Below are 18673 nucleotides of genomic sequence, written 5' to 3' on the forward strand. Positions count from 1 at the left end.
CATTTTTATACGCTTCTCAGAGTAAAGAAGTGTTCTTACATATCCATGCTTCTGCGAGTCATTATTATACATTTTATTTTTACCTAACGGGCTGGCTTTCTTTGCCTTCCAGGCCTCTCATCGTTGTCTTTATATGTCAGTCAGTGAACCAGCATTATTTAGGGTCCAACAAATCCCTTCCATACACAAACCACTTCAGTGTGTATGTGGGAAAGAGACACACAGTGAGGTCCCCATTCCCACTTTCACAAAGCCCAGTATAATAAAGGAAAAGAGAGAGAAAGCGATAAAGGCAGATAAAATTCATCCATTCTCAGCTACCGCGGAAGCTACCGGACCAGGCTGTGCTACTGGAAGTCTCCAGGAGAGGGCGTATTTGAGCTTTACCCTTAAAAGAATTGAGTCTCATCAATTTATGAATAGAGACATTAAGTGTATGTGTGACTCACAATATCCAAAGTCCAGTGTGGCCAAACTCTGGGGCATGATGGATGGTTGAACTTGAATCTTAGAAATCCGCATGGAAGAATCCCTAAGATCTCAGAATGGCAAGGAGAAAGGGGGGAGTTGGTCGGTAGGTGGCGAGAACATTCTGAAGCGTTTCTTGTAGGGAGTGAATGAACAATGACCTGGAACCACGATTTTCATGAGTCTGATAACACAGTGCAGAGGGGAAGTGGGGTGGAAGTCAGGAGAGACCGCGCCAGTTGGGAAGCCATCGTCTGAACCAAATAGGGACCATGGGAAAGAAGTGGGGCACACTCACTGATGGAACTTGGAGTCTAGTGGGTCCATAGTCTGAGCAAGCAGAGGTCTAGCTTCTACCGAAGAAGACCATAGGCAGGAAGAATGTGAAGGGTGTGCCATATTAGCATATCTTAAGTATTATGTGTTTGGAAATCTACAAATACCCTATTCTCAATATTCCACCCACTAATTTTAGTATTCTTCCATGGCTGTAACTTTACCGTAAAATTGAATTAATGGTAGCTTTCCCTTCTCTCCTTCTATGTTTATGAGTTAGATTCTGCCATGAAGAAGAACCACCCTGTATTGCTTGTGTGTTTCCAGTTTGTCTTTATTGGTGTGCTGATATGTTTTTGCTGATATGACTTTGACAGCCTTTGGGTCATGGTCCAGTGCTGCCGTGACTTTGTTGAGCCTGTTATTCCAGCTCCAACTGTTGGCAGTGCCTGTGCACTTGTCCGTTGACATGCCCCCATCATTCGCTGAGTGTTTCTTTATTGTCTCATGTCATAAGACAATCCAGTCTCCTCTTGTGTTTTTCCACTGCAACCTGGAATCAAACTCTCTGCCAAGAAGCCCCGGTTCCATTAATTAGTGAGTGGCACTTAGAAAGTATTGGAATCTAAGATAAGCTTTTTGCCACTCAGATTCCATTGTTCTCGGGACCAGGAAAAACCTCCGTGTCCAGTCCTATGGCCATCTTCTTGTGAGAGAGGTTCTTTCAGCTTATGATTCTGAATGACTGGGGGGGAAATATGGTGGCACAATGACACATTCCGATGACTGTCGTTTTGGAGCAGCGATGGGAAGCTAACACTTGTTCTCTTCCTTGCCCTTCCTAGTCCTTCAGTTCGGATTCACAACCATCTTTGTGGCAGCTTTTCCTCTAGCACCTCTTCTGGCCTTACTGAACAACATCATTGAAATCCGACTGGATGCTTACAAGTTTGTGACGCAATGGAGAAGGCCTTTGGCGTCGAGGGCCAAAGACATAGGTAAGTCGCCTTCAGACACGCTTTTCTGAAAATATGAAACATCTTGTGAGTAAAATTTAAAAGCCTGCCTGGGACGGTGACACACCTTAGATCCCAGCATTGGAAAGTCAAAGGCAGTTGGATTTCTGTGAGTTCAAAGCCTACTTGGTCTATATGGTGAGTGCTGGGCCTTCCAGGGCTGTCTCAAAATAAATAAATAAAAGCTATGCACTTCAGGAATCCTTAATGTTTGCATGTAACAGGATTCAACTGATTTTTAAAAGGAAAAAAATTATGTTGGTCTTAAATAGTATTGTACAAGAAATAAAGCTGTTTGTTTAGACTGGCTTAAATTTCCAGTGTTTTATGAGCTTGCGCTTAGATTCTTGGCTTGAATATTTCTACTGTAAGATGTTAGACCCTAAATTTTCGATTCGTCCCTTTTGAAAATAGACCTTCTATTTGCCCCACCGTTACTACCACCACATTCCTCGATGTTTTCCTGACTCACCTAAAGCAAAACCTGATCTCTCCGCTGACAGACATGAGCTGTGGTCTTTGACCAGAGATACTGTTGAGTTAGATGCCATGCTCTCAAGAGCGGCTGAGGTGGGGAATGTCTGACCCAAGTCAGCATCCAGTGCCGAGAACAGGGCGGGCACCACCCAGTGAGTGTGGCTGGGAACTGGACGCAGATGCTTTTGTTCAGGGTGGCCTCACTTAGCCTTGGGCATCGGCTTGGGCCAGCACATCAGGGCAGTCTGCAAAGGTGAACAGAAGGGAACCTGGTCAGGACCACTGAGGGGTTTCCCGCCTGTTAGGGGCTTGACACTGTGTCCTGAGCTTATCGGATGGCATATGAGTGGGACTTACTGGCCAGGATTCTTTGGCTTCTGCCTAACGCTGGCCAGTAAGCTGTAAGAACGTTGGCATATGTATGGAACTTCAGAAATTCCTTTCATTCCAAACTGTTTGGAAGCAACAAATTCTAACTCCTTGTTGCCAGAGGCATCTGGAAAGGTAAAAAGGACTGTCTGTCAGGTTGTTCTTTTTCACTCTTACTACCGCTGGAGGAACTAATAGCACATTTCTATTCAAACAGGAATTTGGTATGGAATTCTCGAAGGCATTGGAATCCTCTCTGTTATTACAAATGCGTTCGTCATAGCAATAACATCTGACTTCATCCCTCGCTTGGTGTATGCTTATAAATATGGACCTTGTGCGGGCCAAGGAGAAGCCGGGCAAAAGTAAGTGCCGTGAAGGGATCACGAAACTTGGTTGGCCCATTGTGCGGTGCCGGACACTGAGAGAGAAACTTTCATGCTGGGGCGGTGACACACAAGCCCAGACTAGGCCAGTGGAATGGGAAGTGAAACCATTACACTTTCAGCCAAAGAAAACACATCCCATTTACAAAAGGATCAGGGCTCAAACAAGTCGGACAAGTTTCAGATAGCATCTCATGGGAGGGCAGCGGTTGCGATTTCCCTCTCACTCCTGCCGACTCCAAATTCAGAAATGGGTGAGATCCAAATGTGTGTAAGGAGCAAAAACAGCATGTGCCCTCGTGTACCATGTAGTTCTGGAAATTACTACCTGAGATTTGCACTGTCATGGTGTGCAGACTGCAGATTTTTCCATGGGGGCTGTGGAACTCTGAACCTAGGACACAGAAGGTACTCAATGAATATCTATAGGGTATGAAGATTAATTTTTCCTAGCTATAATCATACCTTTGTCTATATTTTTCCAGTCAAATTAAGACACACTTCTGTGATCTGAGGTTCAGACTAGAGTCAGATAAAACCCAAGCATCATTACAACATGCCACCTAGCTTTTATTTCTATGCAAAAAGCTTACACTAACAGTCCCTAAAGTCACAATAATAATCTAATTCTAATTGCGGTATTTAGATATCTGCCTAAGGCCTTTGCCCAGAAAAATCATCTTACATGGGCTGGTAGCTACAGTCCTGTTCCGTGGTTTACAGTCTGAGGCAAATTAATTTGTCCCCTGAGCCACCGTAGGCAAATAGAGTAACTCACCTGGGCTAAGCAAACCATGTCAGGATCCAGTTTCATCGTTAATCCCACACAAATGCACTAAGGCTTGGATAATTGGGTGGTGTGTGATAAATCTCACAATCCAGCCATCTGAAAAGACTCCCATGTGGTCTTCTGTAACAGTCATGGGGCCATTAAACTCTGATTATCTAGCAACTTTTAAGTGAACATACCAACTCTTTATGACAGAGACCTAAAGACTTGGGTTAGACTGCCGGGGCATTGCTTTCCATGATCCATATTCACTGCTTGACTTAGCCTGAAGCTTTCCTTCCTGGCGACCATGTTCAGATCCATTCTGCATCTGAGTCTCAGAATGCCTCAGAGTGGGATGCGCATTATTTTCCTCATGAGGGACAGTCAAGGGGGCAAATGCTGGATCCCGCACACAGGTAGAGCCACGCCCACACAGACCTCTCCACCCTTAGCTCCAAGGCCTCCCATGGCTCTCTGGCTCCCCTCACTGCAAACCTCCTGAGTTTCGGCCCCAACAGGTGAAGCCTTTGGCCCTTCCCCAGTTCTTCTTAGAGTGGAGCCTGTGACTGGGTTTTGGAGAATCAAAAAATGAACTGGGAAGAGATTTATAGAGTTGGTAAGGAGCTGGAGCTTTAGAGGTCCAGCAGCCTACCAGACTCATAGTAGGTGAAGTCTCATGGTAATCGCATTTTACCTACTATGCTTTGGTTCCATTTTATTTTATTATTTGATTATTCAGCTCTGGGCACTTTCTTTGCAAACTTTTTTCTTTATGAGCCATCTGTAACTTTCCAGGATGTACCTCTTGTCTCTAATCCATTATCCATTATTCTTGTTCGTGTGTGTGTGTGGGTGTGTGTGTGCGCGCGCACGCAATTGATAGCAAACAATTTATTACTTCACAGTGACTTTTTCCCCCTCTTTTCTGTTGTCCTTTTCTTTTTCTGCTTTCTCCTCTACCTCCTCTGGTTCTTCTTTCAATTTGGAAATGATCTAGAAATAAAAAAGGCTTACAGAATAGACGCACCATAAAGTCCCAGGAAGCTGTAAATTTTTGTGATGCAGACACAGCTAGGGTCAAATCCCACTTGTGCTTTAAGCCCGCTGTAGAAATGGCAGATTTCAATTTAAATTGAACCCCAATCAAAAGCTCTCTCTCCAAGCCCGCCACTGTGCCTCTCCATAGCTCTGTGTTACGTCAGTGCGTCCTCCTTACTGTTGGCTGAACTCGTCTTGACTCCTCCATGGATGACAGTTTCACCCGTGTGCCTTGTGTCCTTCGTTTCCCGTGACCTTTGTCCCCACGATGGCACTTTTAGGTCTGCCTAATGTTCCTGACCCTCCTATTGGTTCTGTCCCCAAGCAGATTGTAGACAACTTAACAAGAAGAACCAATTCTTTCATGTCTGACCATGGCAGATAGAGCCACGCTCATGGTGTGGGTGCCCAGCAGTTGAGTGTTCAGGGCTGCTGGTAGGAAGAGTGTCTGTTTTAGCCAGGTCTGAAAAGAAAAGACATGGTTCGAGGCAACATTTCCTACAGATTGCATGCACAGAAACCTTGCAACTGCATCCCTCTTGGTGCAATCTTCCTCGTCTTCTGCAGCTGCAGTTCATGCTTCTCCTTGTTTGTTGAAGAATCTACCTCCTCCTCCGGGGTGAGGTCACCTCCTCTCCTGGGGTATCTTTACATGGGGTCCTTAGACAGGAACTTGGGGACCTTCTGAGCAGGCGTTATGACTCAGGATCATGAATGGGATACAGAATGCCCTTGGTCTCAGAACTACCATGTGACGTGTGCATAAAAAACAGTTGCCCTTGGTTAGTTACAAAACCAAAGCAGCTCTTCCGCAGAAACAGTGATGTTATAAAGGGCTAGCGCCTTGATCGAGGACTCTGTGTTCATCACAGGGTTAGACACAAGCGTATCTTACTCCCTGAATAATAGAGAAGATATTTGTGCTGATCCTATAATCACTTCTGTACTCATCGCATTAGCCTGAGACACTTTATCTAAAAAACACATTTGCCTTTAAGTACGTAAGCCCAATCTTATTTCCCCTGGCATTTCCGACCTTTCGTTTCTGTTCCCAGGCTTGTTAGTGTCACAAGACTAAAACCATAGAGCTAATTCCAAGACATTCAGCAGCGAGCTTGATCTGAAATCGACAAACCTGAAAGCCAGCTTCTAGTTCTGTTCTTCCCCACATGATAATGACCCCTGCTGCGTCCCCTGTCTTGTCCATTAAGGGATTAAAAGCAATCAGTAACTGATGTTTTTAAAGGAGAATTCTCACATTTAAAGACTTGGATTGTCTTCCGAAGTTACTTGAGAGAAGCCGGTGTCCTGATCCAAACAATGCCTTTGGGGTCTTCTTCTAAGTCTCCTTTCCTGGCAATGCTTTCCGAGGCATCTACTGGTCCTTTAAGAAAATGTTCTTCACAATTACAAAAGACCTTTCTTTGCCTGGTACTATCTTGGGTGGTGCCTCTCATTGCTCTCTTCTCATCGCGACAACCTCATCTTCTCTCTCTCTGGAAGTGGTAGTAGGTAGGCAGAGCATTTGCCAGCAAACCAAGTGACAGTCATGGGATCCGCTTGCCCTGTGTGGCCCTCCAGTTGAGGTAGTAAGTCAGTGAGCTGGTGAACAGGCACCACTGCCTGAACCGGACATCCTAAAGTGTACGTGAAGTCTCATTTCCCTACATTCATAACAAACAGCTTTTTGATGTGGCAGTGAATAGGATTTCACCATTGTAAAAAGAAGCAGGGAGCTGTCTAAACAGTTCAGTATTAATGGTCCTTCTCCCGTCGCGTGAGATGGTAATGAAGATAACAATATGCTTATATACTAGGTTTATTTTTTATTCTATGTATATCTGACTAACCACCCACAGGAGACACATTTTCATCATGGGTTTGTGCCTAGTGTTACATGAATATGTTTAGTAAATAGGTTCACAGATTTATTCTTTTTATTTCTTTAGGTAGAGGACAGAGGATATCTTTCATTAGACAGGTGTTTCATTTGAATTTAGATTTTTGTCGATGGACATTTTAAACAGAACTGACAGGTAACAGCTTTAATCTCCGTAAAATCTTGGAGCTGCTTTGTGAGATGAGAGTGCAGGCCTGGCTTTCGGTTCCCAGACCACTGCTCAGCTGCTAAGACGGGTCTACTAAATTCTGTGTGTCAGGCCACTGGCTCCCTCTCAGCAACAGCCAACAATCACCAAGGTGCTGGCATGTCTTCATGTCATGTTCTAGATGGTTCATTTATCCATCCTCCAGCCCATCCTTCCGAGGAGAAGGAGGTGAGGACTGGGAATGTCACACACCTTCTGACCATCTCTTTAACCCACAAGTGTCTGGACAAATGGTTCTTTAAGCTCAGTTCATTTTTCTAAAAGCAAAAGAGCAGTGGTTTGCCCTGAGCATGCTAGGAAGAAGCTGTGTGCTGTGGGAATTGCTTGCGTCGTCATTTTGGCTTAATATTCAGCAGTTTAGGATCATCCCATCAGACATAATAATGAAGCGACTCTGAAGATCATGGTTTATCCATTCCATAGTATGTACTGACCTACAAAATGCAAGGCGTACATAAAATGAGTAACCAACCGTCGCTCACAACTGTCTTGCTGTTGACTAAATATAGTATTGATATAGATGCTTTGCCTACACAGTGTCATTTAATCCCTACTCGAGTCTATGTGGTGGGCATTTTGTTCCCACTTAAGAATTACATGAGGTGGAGCGAGTGAGGTAACTCAGCAGGCAAAGGAGTTTGTAACACGGGCCTTGCAACCTGAGTTCTAGCTCCCGAGTTCATGGAAATCTGGAAGAAAGGAATTGACTCTGCAAAGTTGTCCTCTTCCCTCCTCAGATTCTCCATAGCACGTGTGCCACACATACATACACATGTATCATATTCTTAACTCCTCAGAGTTACATGGAGTAACTCCTCAGATACTCCATGTGCCACACATACATATACATGTGTCATACATATTCTTACCTCCTCAGATACTCCATGACACGTGTGCCACACATATATACACGTGTGTCATATTCTCTCTCCCCTTTCTCACACACACACACACACACACTAATAGTAATAATGATGAATACATTATTTTTAATTAAAGAATTATATAGGATGAATATGAACCAAGTACAATTGTATGAAAATGGTAAGTTTGTGCTCTAACAAAGAACAGGAGGCAGGAAGCTGACTGTGGTCGTTAGAATTACTGATCCATCTAGTCCAGGGCCATCAGTAGAATCTCAGACGTGGAATTTTCCTCCCATCAAGCCAACTAAATCCCATGTTTCTGGATTTCAACAGGGCACAAAACTGCTAGATCCTGAAATTAAAATATAAATCAATAAAATCCCACTTAAGATACCCACCCTACTTTCACAACCCTACAGTTCCAGGGAGATTGTCGGGGCACTTGAGTGAGAAGGGGTGAGTCATGCTGACTGCGAGGAAGGACACCTTCTCGGAATAGGTGTTATTTCGGTTGGCCATGGAATGATAAATATAATATTTACTCTTCCAAACAAAGGAGAATGGGTTCCAAAGAAAAAGGGAAATCCAAGCAGAGGCGTGAAAGCCTGTGATGTATTCTTGGCATGAACAGGGCTATAGAGGGAGGATGTATGTTGAAGAGGAGGACTTAGTGAGTTAGGGATCAAGAGAAGGGCCACCAAAGTAATGATCCAACCTGTGTTCTCACTCAGGTGCATGGTTGGCTATGTGAATGCCAGCTTGTCTGTGTTTCGAATTTCCGACTTTGAGAACCGGTCTGAGCCAGAGTCTGACGGCAGTGAGTTCTCAGGAACTCCCCTGAAGTACTGCAGGTGAGTGTGGATTCCCGCAGGTGAGTGTGAATCTCTGCAGGTGAGTGAACATTTGCAGGTGAGTGTGAACCTCTGTAAGTGAGTGTAAAACCCTGTGGGTGAGTGTGAAACCCTGCAGGTGAGTGTGAATTCCTGCAGGTGAGTGTGAACCTCTGCAGGTGAGTGTGAACCTCTGCAGATGAGTGTGAACCTCTGCAGATGAGTGTGAACCCCTGCAGGTGAGTGTAAACCCATGCAGGTGAGTGTGAACCTCAGCAGGTGAGTGTGAACCCCTGAAGGTGAGTGTGAACCCCTGCAGGTGGTGTGAATCTCTGTAGGTGAGTGTGGACCTCAGCATGCTTTCTGCCTGTTGAACTGGCTCTAGCGTGGAAAGGTTTGGCTGACCCCCTTCTGGCTGAGTTAGTTTAAAGTAGTGGTACCCATAGTCAAAATATACTCCATGAAAAAAAATTCTATTTTCAGTAAAAGAAAAAAAAAACACCCCGTGTGTGGACAGAAAATGTCTTAAAAGTTTTGGTTGAGTATATGCATTATTAGTGTAGTAACTAGGTTCTTAAAAACAAAGGGTGAATATACTTTATGTTCCCTACCCAGAAAACCATGCTTCAAAGAGAATAAAGGTAATGAACGACCTCATGGAACATATTACAGCAGCGATATAAATCTTGTTATTTGATTTTTTTTTTTCCAAGCAAGGTTTCTCTGTGTAACCTGGTGAGGTAACTCAGCAGGCAAAGGAGTTTGTGGCACACACCTTGCAACCTGAGTTCTAGCTCCTGAATTCATGAAAATCTGGAAGACCTGGTACTCACTCTGTAGACTAGTCTGGCCTGAAACTGTCTCTGTCTCCTTCCTGAGTGCTGGGATTAAAAACATGCACCATTACCACCAGGCTTAAATTTTTAATAAAAAATAGATAGCACAAAATATATCAGTGTCTCTCAACCCAGTAGGTAGGTAGAATTAACGTAGTAAAAATGGCAATCTTATCCAAAGCAATCTACAGATTCAATGCAATGCCTCTCAAAATCCCAGCAAAATTCTTCAGAGACCTTGAAAGAACAATACTCAACTTCATATAGAAAAACAAAAAACGCAGGATAGCCTAAGCAATCCTGCACAATAAAAGAACTTCTGAAGGCATCACAATCCCTGACTTCTACTACAGAGCTACAGTACTGAAAACAGCCTGGTATTGGCATAAAAACAGACAGGAGTACCAATGGAACCAAATAGAAGACCCGTATATCAATCCACACATTTATTAACACCTGATTTTTGACAAAAAGCAAAAAAAAAAAATCAAATGCAAACTGGTACAGCCGCTTTGGATATCAATATGGTGATTTCTCGGAAAATAAAGAAACAACCTTCCTCAAGACCTAGCAATACCACTCTTGGGTATATACCTAAAGATGCTCAATTGTACCACAAGGACATGTGCTCAACTATATTCATAGCAGCATTGTTTGTCATAGCCAGAACCTGAAAACAACCTAAATACCCCTTAACCAAAGAATGGATAAGGAAAATGTGCTACATTTACACAATGGAGTACTACACAGCAGAAAGGGACATCTTGAATTTTGCAGGCGAATGGATGGATCTAGAAAACATCATATTGAGTGAGGTAACCCAGACCCAGAAAAACAAATATCATATTACTCACTCATAAGTGGCTTTTAGACATAAAGCAAAGAAAACCAGCCTACAGTTCACAATTCCAGAGAACCTAGACAACAATGAGGACCCTAAGAGAGACATGCATGGATCTAATCTACATGGGAAGTAGAAAAAGGCAAGATCTGAGTAAACTGGGAGCATGGGGACCTTGGGAGAGGGTTGAAGAGGAGGGGAGAGGAAGGGAGGGGAGCAGAGAAAAATGAAGAGCTCAATAAGATCCATTTAAAAAGGAAAAAGACGGCTGCAGGAAAACGCGTGAAGACTTTATGACTCTAGGGTCCCTTTTCCGCAGTGACAGTCATGATGCTGAGGGTGACAACGAAATGTGCCCATGTAGGTTAAAGTTCCTGTGAGGATGCCCGACCCCACACAGCTCTTCAGCAAACACGTGCAGTTCAATGTCAACTCAAATGGGAGAGAATGAGGTTGTGGGAGGAAGGACCTGTCAATGGCACGCAGCAGAAATCCCGTGTCGGCTGAGACACACAAACGGAAATGCATTGTTTTAGGCAGCTGGGAGCATCCAGAAGCCATGCAAAGTTGTCGTTTTGTTGTTTTCAATAATAACTGAGTGCTGAGAATTGGGCAGTCAGCAGAATACTATCTCCGCTGCTCTACTTCGTTCTGTTTTCATTTTCCAAGACGTTCTCCTCCTCCCTCCCTCCTTCCTTCCTTCTGTGCCTCCCCATATAATTTGTGGTTGCTCCTAGCAGCTCCGTGGACTTAGGACTTAGTGATAATTCATTTAATAATAGTTCTAATGGACATCCTGGTGATGAGTCAGGAGTCTCCTGAGCTGAGGATGAGGGAGAGGTAAATCCTACCCAACCACCCATGGGTAATTACCCAGAGAAGTCATACTCTTTTGGTAGAGAGGTTCAAGACAGGGTTTCACTGTGTTGTCCTGGAATTTGTACTGTAGACCAGGCTGGCTTCACAAAGCCCTGCCTGCCTCTGCCTCCCGAGCGCTGGGATTAAAAGCCTGTACCACCACTACACAACTAGAAGAGATATTCTTTTACCAAAAGAAGAAATGTTGGCTAAACAAAGCAATGGATGCCTAGCATAGAGAAAGTTTTTGTTTGTTTACAAAATTTGTTCCCATGTATGAAGACTCATAGTGAAAATGGAAGAGATTTGAGGACCCGAAGAACCAGAGTCGCAATGCAACCCTCTCCTCTGTTTGCAGGTATCGGGACTACCGGGACCCTCCTCATTCGCTGGCACCCTATGGCTACACTCTGCAGTTCTGGCATGTCCTGGCAGCTCGTCTGGCTTTTATCATTGTGTTTGAGGTGAGTTTTCTCCAGCAGTTCCTTTATTTCCCTTGGCATAATGAAATTTCTTGGAGTCATGCGTATATACATGGCAGAGGCGTTCCACACAAAGACCAACTTTCTAAAGGACCACGACTGTATTCTGTGACCCCTTTTTCATCTTTGCCCTTCACTGCAATGTTGGCATTTTCCCAGAAAAGTTTCAGAGTCTTTCGGTAACCAATCGGGAATCGTAGGTCCTACGTTTATTATTCTAGGACTGTGATTCATAATCCTTAGGAGAAATGCGGTTTTCCCACCCCCACTTCCAGAGGTACCGAGACATGCTGTTTGTGATGTCCTTTTCACAAGCCCTCCAGGACGATGCAGGTGCTCACAGAGCGTTTGGAAGGCATTGAACGTGATGCCACACCTGCTGCCTCTGTGTGTGTCAGCGTCGTCTTACTAAAGAGTCAGAATAGACATAAAAAGCCCAGTCTTCCCGGCAATCGCCTGCATTGTGTTTTAGTAGAAATCTATCCGCTATTTTCGTTCAGGCTTTTAGGAAATTCCGTATTTCTATAACTCCATTGATAATGTCAGTTCCATCTCTTGTCACGGGTGCTGGAGTCGCATTCATTCACACATTCACCACGGATGCCTTTGTTTGCACTGGAAGTTCCTTAAAACTTTGAGATAGCTTTCTCATCGCGTCCCCCCACACTCCAGACAACTCTGGAAAGATGATATAAGTTCCTCTCCTCTTTTTTTTTTTTCTTCAAAACAGGGTTTCTCAGTGTAACAGCCCTTGCTGTCCTGGAACCAGCTTTTGTAGAGCAGGCTAGTCTTGAACTCACAGAGATCCACCTGCCTCTGCCTCCCGAGTGCTGGGATTAAAGGCGTGCATGACCACTACCTGGCCCATCATTCTTTTTAAATAGCTTTTCTATATTTGTTTATTTGCATGTGCATGCGCGCGTATGTCAATGCCGATGTGAATGTGTGGAGCTCCGGGGCAACCTATTGTAGTCGGTTCTTTCCTTCCTTCCACCATGTGGATCTGGGGGACAGAATTCTGTTTGTTAAGTTTGGTGGCAAGCATCTTTACTCAGTGAGCCCTCTTACTGCCCTCAGTTCCTCAGAAGATATGTTTTCTGTGTGTGGTGGCTCAAGCCTTTAATCCCAACACTCAGGAGGCAGAGGCAGGAAGATCTCTGAGTTCTAGGTCAGCCTTGTCTACTTAAAGGTTTCTGGGCCAGTGATAGAGATTTAATCTATCCACAAATAAATAAGAGGTAGATATGCTTAACCTAACATGGTCTTAATGTTTTTCAAACTAAATAAGAAAGGGTGCTACGGAGATGGCTCAGTGGGTAAGCATGAGAGCTTGCATTTGGGTGCCCAGCGCCAATGGAGAAGCAAGGTGAGGTGACACATGCCTATAATCCTAGTGTGGGAAGAAGCAAAGGCTCCAGGGTCTCACTGATCATCCATTCTAACATAAACAGAGAGAGACCATGTCGACCAAAGCTATGGTGAAACATGGTAGAGGAAGACTCCCAATATCGACTGCTTAGCTTCTACATGCATACATACTAACAAACACATCTGCACACACACACACACACACACACACATACACACACATTCACACATCATACATAAAAAGTAAGGGATGGTATTAAACTGCTAAGTGGCTTCTCGTTTCGAGCTTTCCATACCCTCCCTGTATATAGTCATTAGCTGTTTAAGACACTAGAAACATGCAGAAAAACCTCTTGATCTGGCAGAATTTTGTGCCTTCTGTGTCCCTGAGTTTGTTTTAAGGGAATTGAAGAATTCTTATTCCTAGCCTTCAGAACAGCTTTAGTGTTGTTAAGCAGTTTAGAATTATAAGAACTCTTATTCCCACTGTCGTCTGATAATTCATGGGTCACCAGGATATAGACAGACAAAAATAATCGCAACTCTAGAACTCCAGAGATTCACATTTCAGGTAAAGAATGTGTGGCTCTTTCCCAAAACGAGAAACATTTCTCCCTGAAATTACCATTTCCCTAGGCCCCCGGGTGACTCTCACTGGTGAGGTTTATAAGGCGTTTAGCAATCTCCACAGAATTTTCAAACTAATTTTGTCTTGCTTAGCATTTTATAGGTGAGTGGACTGAGGCCCAGGGGAGTTGAGTGCCCTGACGTTGGGTGGACAATTGGCTCCTAAGCAATGAAAGCAATCGAGCCAAGACTGGCTTCTAGGCTCTCTGTTTTCCTAGTATCCGTTAAGCATCTCTCCCCATTTTCTCCCTCTGGTCCTCCTCTCCAGACGGTGTCAGCAAACCAAGTTCAGTTCTCCCCTGACCTTTATCCCTGCAGTGCATGCCTTCCCCAGCCTCATCCCATTCCCATACGTCCCAGAGGCGAGGCTCCATGTCCCGACCACGCCTTCTGATTCTGCTGTGTTCTCTGTTGCGTTTTTTTAGCACCTCGTGTTTTGTATAAAGCACCTCATTTCCTATCTGATACCAGACCTCCCGAAAGATCTAAGGGATCGGATGAGGAGAGAGAAGTACCTGATCCAGGAGATGATGTATGAGGCTGAGCTGGAGCGCCTCCAGAAGGAACGCAAGGAGAGGAAGAAGAATGGAAAAGCACACCACAACGAGTGGCCATGACCAGGTAGGTGACCAGTGTGCCCCAAGGGAAGCCACACTCAGGTCAGGTGGGGATCGGCTGCTTCGAACATCCAGAAACCAAGCATTGAGTTTTCACTAACAAAGGTTTGCTGTGTGACGTTTTGTTCTTTTAGCTTTTGGGGAGCCCGCCTCCCAATTCCCAAATAAATCGCACACAGAGTCGTCTTATTTTTAGTTATGAATGCCTGGCCTTAGCCTGGCTTGTTTCTTGCCAACTTTTCTTAACTTAAATTATCCCAGGTAACTTTTGCCTCTGGGATTTTTCTGTATACCTTTCTTTACTTCTTTCTCTGTGTGTAGCTGAGTGGCTGGCCCCTGGTGTCCTCCTCTCATTTCTCCTTCTCTCTCCTCTCAGGTTTCTCCTTCTCTTTATCCTCTCTCTCTCTGCCTGCCAGCCCTGCTTACTTTTGCTCCTGCCTCACTACTGGCTGTTCAGCTCTTTATTGGGACCGTCAGGTGTTGTAGACAGGCACAGTAGCACAGCCTCACAGAGTTAAACAAATGCAGTGTAAACAAAAGTCACAACCTGAAAAATAATATTCCTCAACAAGGGTTAAAATAAGCCCCTTAGATGCTCCCAAAACCAGCTTGTTTTCCTAATTGTTGCAACCTGACCCCCCTCCCAGTGTGATCAGGCTACCTTCTTCCTTGCCAGATTCTAGACTGGAGTCAGGGTCTTTGTTAGTTGGGCCAGGTAAGATAAACCCTTCTGATCGAGCCAGGCTGTTCTCTTTCTATCCCCAGAGTAGCAGGCCCCTTCCTTCTGGTAGAAGTCAACATCTCCACTATTCCACCGTGGACTTCCCTCCATCACCCACTCATATTTTCCAGATGTCTTTTTGTATCGCACCGCGCCCTCTAAGAAGGTTTCCCAGACCTCTCAGCCCTTTGAAACTTAACTCCAAACTCCTCTGGTCACGACTGTTGGCGCTATGTGCTAAGAGACAGACCGGTTTGAATTGTTAATCTGTGATCCTCAAAAGCTGTCTGCAGGCTTTCACAGAACGGTAGTAACCTCATTGTGGGTTGGAATTTTAATGCTCCCAATTAGCTACGGGGAGACACATGGCACCTAATCAGTCAAATAGGCTGAAGCTGTATACGTTGTACGGAAACTCAGGAAAACCCCTACACATCCTATCAAACAGTTCTGAAACTTTCTGTCAAGTCAGTAACTAGTTATGTGACCTTGACCAGCCACCTGACTTCCCTGAGCCTTTGTTCCCTCTGTAATAAGCTGTTTAGATGACCCTCTGCCCTCATATCCCATGAGGCTCATGTTAGGGAGGCAGAGGCGTCTTTCGCCTTTGGTGTTCTTCGATGTTTTCTTCTTTATTTGAGCAAAACCTTTGAATTTTATTTTTTCAAATTCTGTCTCCAAAGGAAAAGTGAGATGCAGAGGAAAGGAATTTCCTGTTGGCTAAGTGGCGAAAGCTTTCTGTGTAGATGCATGTCGTTGATAGCAGAGTTGTGTGTACCACCCTCGCTGCCTGTTGACAGTTCCACGGGCTATTACGGCTTTGATAAGAGGCTGGACTTGGAGGAGATAAGATAGACCCAAATCCTGCAGGATTACACAGCTGAACTCCCACCTTGTACTCAGGCGCAGGATAGACCTAGGCTTCATGAAAAACGAACTAGTTCTGCCATTTCCGACATCTACTCTTTGGCTGTGGCCGTAGTAAAATTACTGACCTTTTGGACATCTACCTGTTGAACTAAGCTAATGTGCAACTCAAACAAGGCGCTACCCAGAGGGGCATTTACCAAGCGGTAACACACCATAGGGTCTCCAGCATGTGTGTTACCACTAAGCACTGTGCCATCGCCTGTGGATTCCGTCCCTGCCTTTCACTTTCTTTGTGTGGTGTGGTACATGGGCTCAGTTTCTGTGTGTGCTAAGGTGGAAAAGGGGAAGCAAGCAGAACTTTAGGGGGTAAGACGTTCTGGGTTTTAGCTTTCTGGGATTTTGGCATACGTTCTACCCTCAGAGCCCCTGGTTCGTTCTGATCATCTCCCTGGGCCTTCTTTGAGGAAGAAAGGCTGAGTGTATCTGAGAGCTTTGGATGGGATGGAAAGCAGACATCTCCGTGGAGACCTGCTCCCAGTAGATAGCTCCGGTGGTCACAGGTGCATGTCATTGTCCTTAGAGCCAGGCAGGGCTGCAGGGCGAGTGACATATCCTGAGAGAGTCTTTGCCTTCTCCACCACACCCTGCTTTCTGCCCGCTTCTCATCCTTACTTGAAAGCATGGTTTTTGTCTGTCTTTATTCCCACAAGGGTCAGCAGGATTCCTATTACTTCAGATTGTCTTTCTGACTCACTTGTCCTAAAGCAACTGTACGGTCTGTCCTTCCCTTACTCCCTTTGGGGTTCCGAATTCTTGGGATGCCTTCAGCACGTAGTGAGAACTCGAACTATTGGCAACTATTGCGCACCGTGATGTAGAGATGGCCGAGGTGTGTTCCATCCTGATGCCTCTTCTCTTTCCAGGTGACGGTTGAGCTCCGGGCTAAAGTCCTGAATCTCGTTTACTTCTCCCAGCGGTGCAAAAGCACATGCACGTGAATGACTAGCAATGCACCCGCAGGGCATGCTGCAAGACACCGCCATGCAGCCGCAGACAGGGCGGCAGTCAGGGGAGGACCGAGGTGGAGTCCCGCTGTTGTGAAATCACGCTGCATTCAATCCAGCACAGAATTGCTATCTATCCATAGACCATTCTTGACCAAGCGAGCATGCACGTTATGGGCAGTTAACATTCTCAAAGTTTTTAAAAACCAAGGGGGAACTTGTATACTGGGCCTGTTTTTCCAGCCTGTTTGCTATCTTTTTTGCATTCGATCCCATGTGAATTTTACAGACACTGGGCTTAAAAAAAAAGGGTATTTGGACACCTGAACACATTCCTAGAATGTCATCATGTCCTAATTCTACGTCACCAGATGACACAGACAAGACCCTGTTTACAACCTTTTTGTTTTTTGGTTTTTTTTTTTTAAGTTCAGATCTTTCTGAGGAGATGATTCTCTATGACATATCTATAGCTATGTGTATGGCCATAGATGTATTTCTGTGTGTACATATGTATAGTCCTGTATTCCTACATATGTACATACAAATGCAGAGATATATAAAGTATATAGGAGTTCCTTACTTGTAAATAGCCAAACACTACTGACATGAATGATGAATTTTCACATTTAAACAGTCACCGACATGAAGCCATGTTTAATGCTTGTATAATGTGATACAATAAACTTTAAAATAAATTTATGCACCTGGAATATTTTCAGCTGGCTCCTCTGAACGTCTGTTGTATTTTCCTCCTTCTGGAATAAAAGGGATCGCACCGTGCAATTTTTAATGCAAGCTTTCTTGCTGCTGCCATGCTACTTGTGTATTACTCCAATTGGGTTTTTCTTCCTTGCCCATCTTGCTTCCGTGCTGCTTTCTTGGAGTACAGAGCAAATTACTTAAAAAGATACCTCCGGCATAGTATGGAGGAGAGCCAGAAAATGTACTCACCAATACTGAGAACATGTCTGTGTCCCTGTCTGCTAGACTATTGCACTAATTTTGAAGAACCACCTGCCTGGGGAGTTGAACAGACAAGGAGAGAAATACATTTTAATTACTCTCCCTCCAGAGATGCAGGATCTTTTAAATTTGTTTGCACTGTGTGTATTTGTGGTGTGCAACATTTGTTATAATCATATTGCTAGGTCAAATTTATGTGCGCAAATTGTACCAGTCCACAGTTCTGAAACAAAAATACTTAAGACTGGATATTTATAAAGAATTCATTTATTTATTCATTCATCTATTTTTATTTAGATCCCTGCTTCAAAGGTTGAAATTTCAAGCGTGGATGGTCCCAAGGGTTTGGCCACTGCTGAGGAGGCCACCATTTGCAACAGAATGATAGAACAGTAAACAGGAAAGCAACTGTGCAGACAGATAACCTGGCAAGACAGGATGAGGAGGCCCCAGAAATTCAGGAGTTGGGCTCACTTGTTTTCAGTAGTACAAGTCCATAGGGTCCCTTAAGGATTGCATTAAGGAACCTACATGTACCTCGACAGAAGAATGGATAAAGAAGATGTGGTGCATGTACACAATGGAGCCTTTCTCAGCTCTCTTGGTACTTTTAAGAAACTCCTGAACAGGTAAATGAGGGGGTCTTTAATTCTTGAACCGGCTTCTTGGACCTTTTAATTTTCCTGTCATCTTATCCTGTTTACAATCTCTATTATGAATAGAGCAGCAATGACCATGGTTGAGCAAGGGTCGCTGCGGTAGGATGAAGCATCCTTTGGGTAGATGCTCAACAGGGGTGTAGCTGGGTCTTGAAATAAACCAATTCTCATCTTTCTGAGGAATCGCCATATTGATTTCCATGGTGGTCGTTCAAGTG

The 18673-nt window shown here is 44.4% G+C and overlaps 1 protein-coding gene across 5 annotated transcripts in view; it reads left to right on the top strand.

Moving 5' to 3' along the window:
- Positions 1 to 17551, top strand: part of Ano4 (anoctamin 4) — a 319024-nt gene extending 301473 nt beyond the window's left edge. For all 5 annotated transcript variants that reach the window (XM_085683401.2, XM_087901925.1, XM_085683402.2 and 2 more), the window contains 6 exons: positions 1590 to 1742; positions 2824 to 2971; positions 8508 to 8627; positions 11500 to 11605; positions 14044 to 14239; positions 16750 to 17551. In XM_085683401.2, coding sequence (XP_085539527.2) covers positions 1590 to 1742; positions 2824 to 2971; positions 8508 to 8627; positions 11500 to 11605; positions 14044 to 14235 — 719 coding nt within the window. In that variant the 3' untranslated portion in view covers positions 14236 to 14239; positions 16750 to 17551. The remainder of the gene's footprint in view (positions 1 to 1589; positions 1743 to 2823; positions 2972 to 8507; positions 8628 to 11499; positions 11606 to 14043; positions 14240 to 16749) is intronic.
- Positions 17552 to 18673: the final 1122 nt, after the last annotated feature.

Source organism: Myodes glareolus, chromosome 26, assembly GCF_982192425.1.
Source record: "Myodes glareolus chromosome 26, mMyoGla1.1, whole genome shotgun sequence".
Lineage (NCBI taxonomy): Eukaryota > Metazoa > Chordata > Mammalia > Rodentia > Cricetidae > Myodes > Myodes glareolus.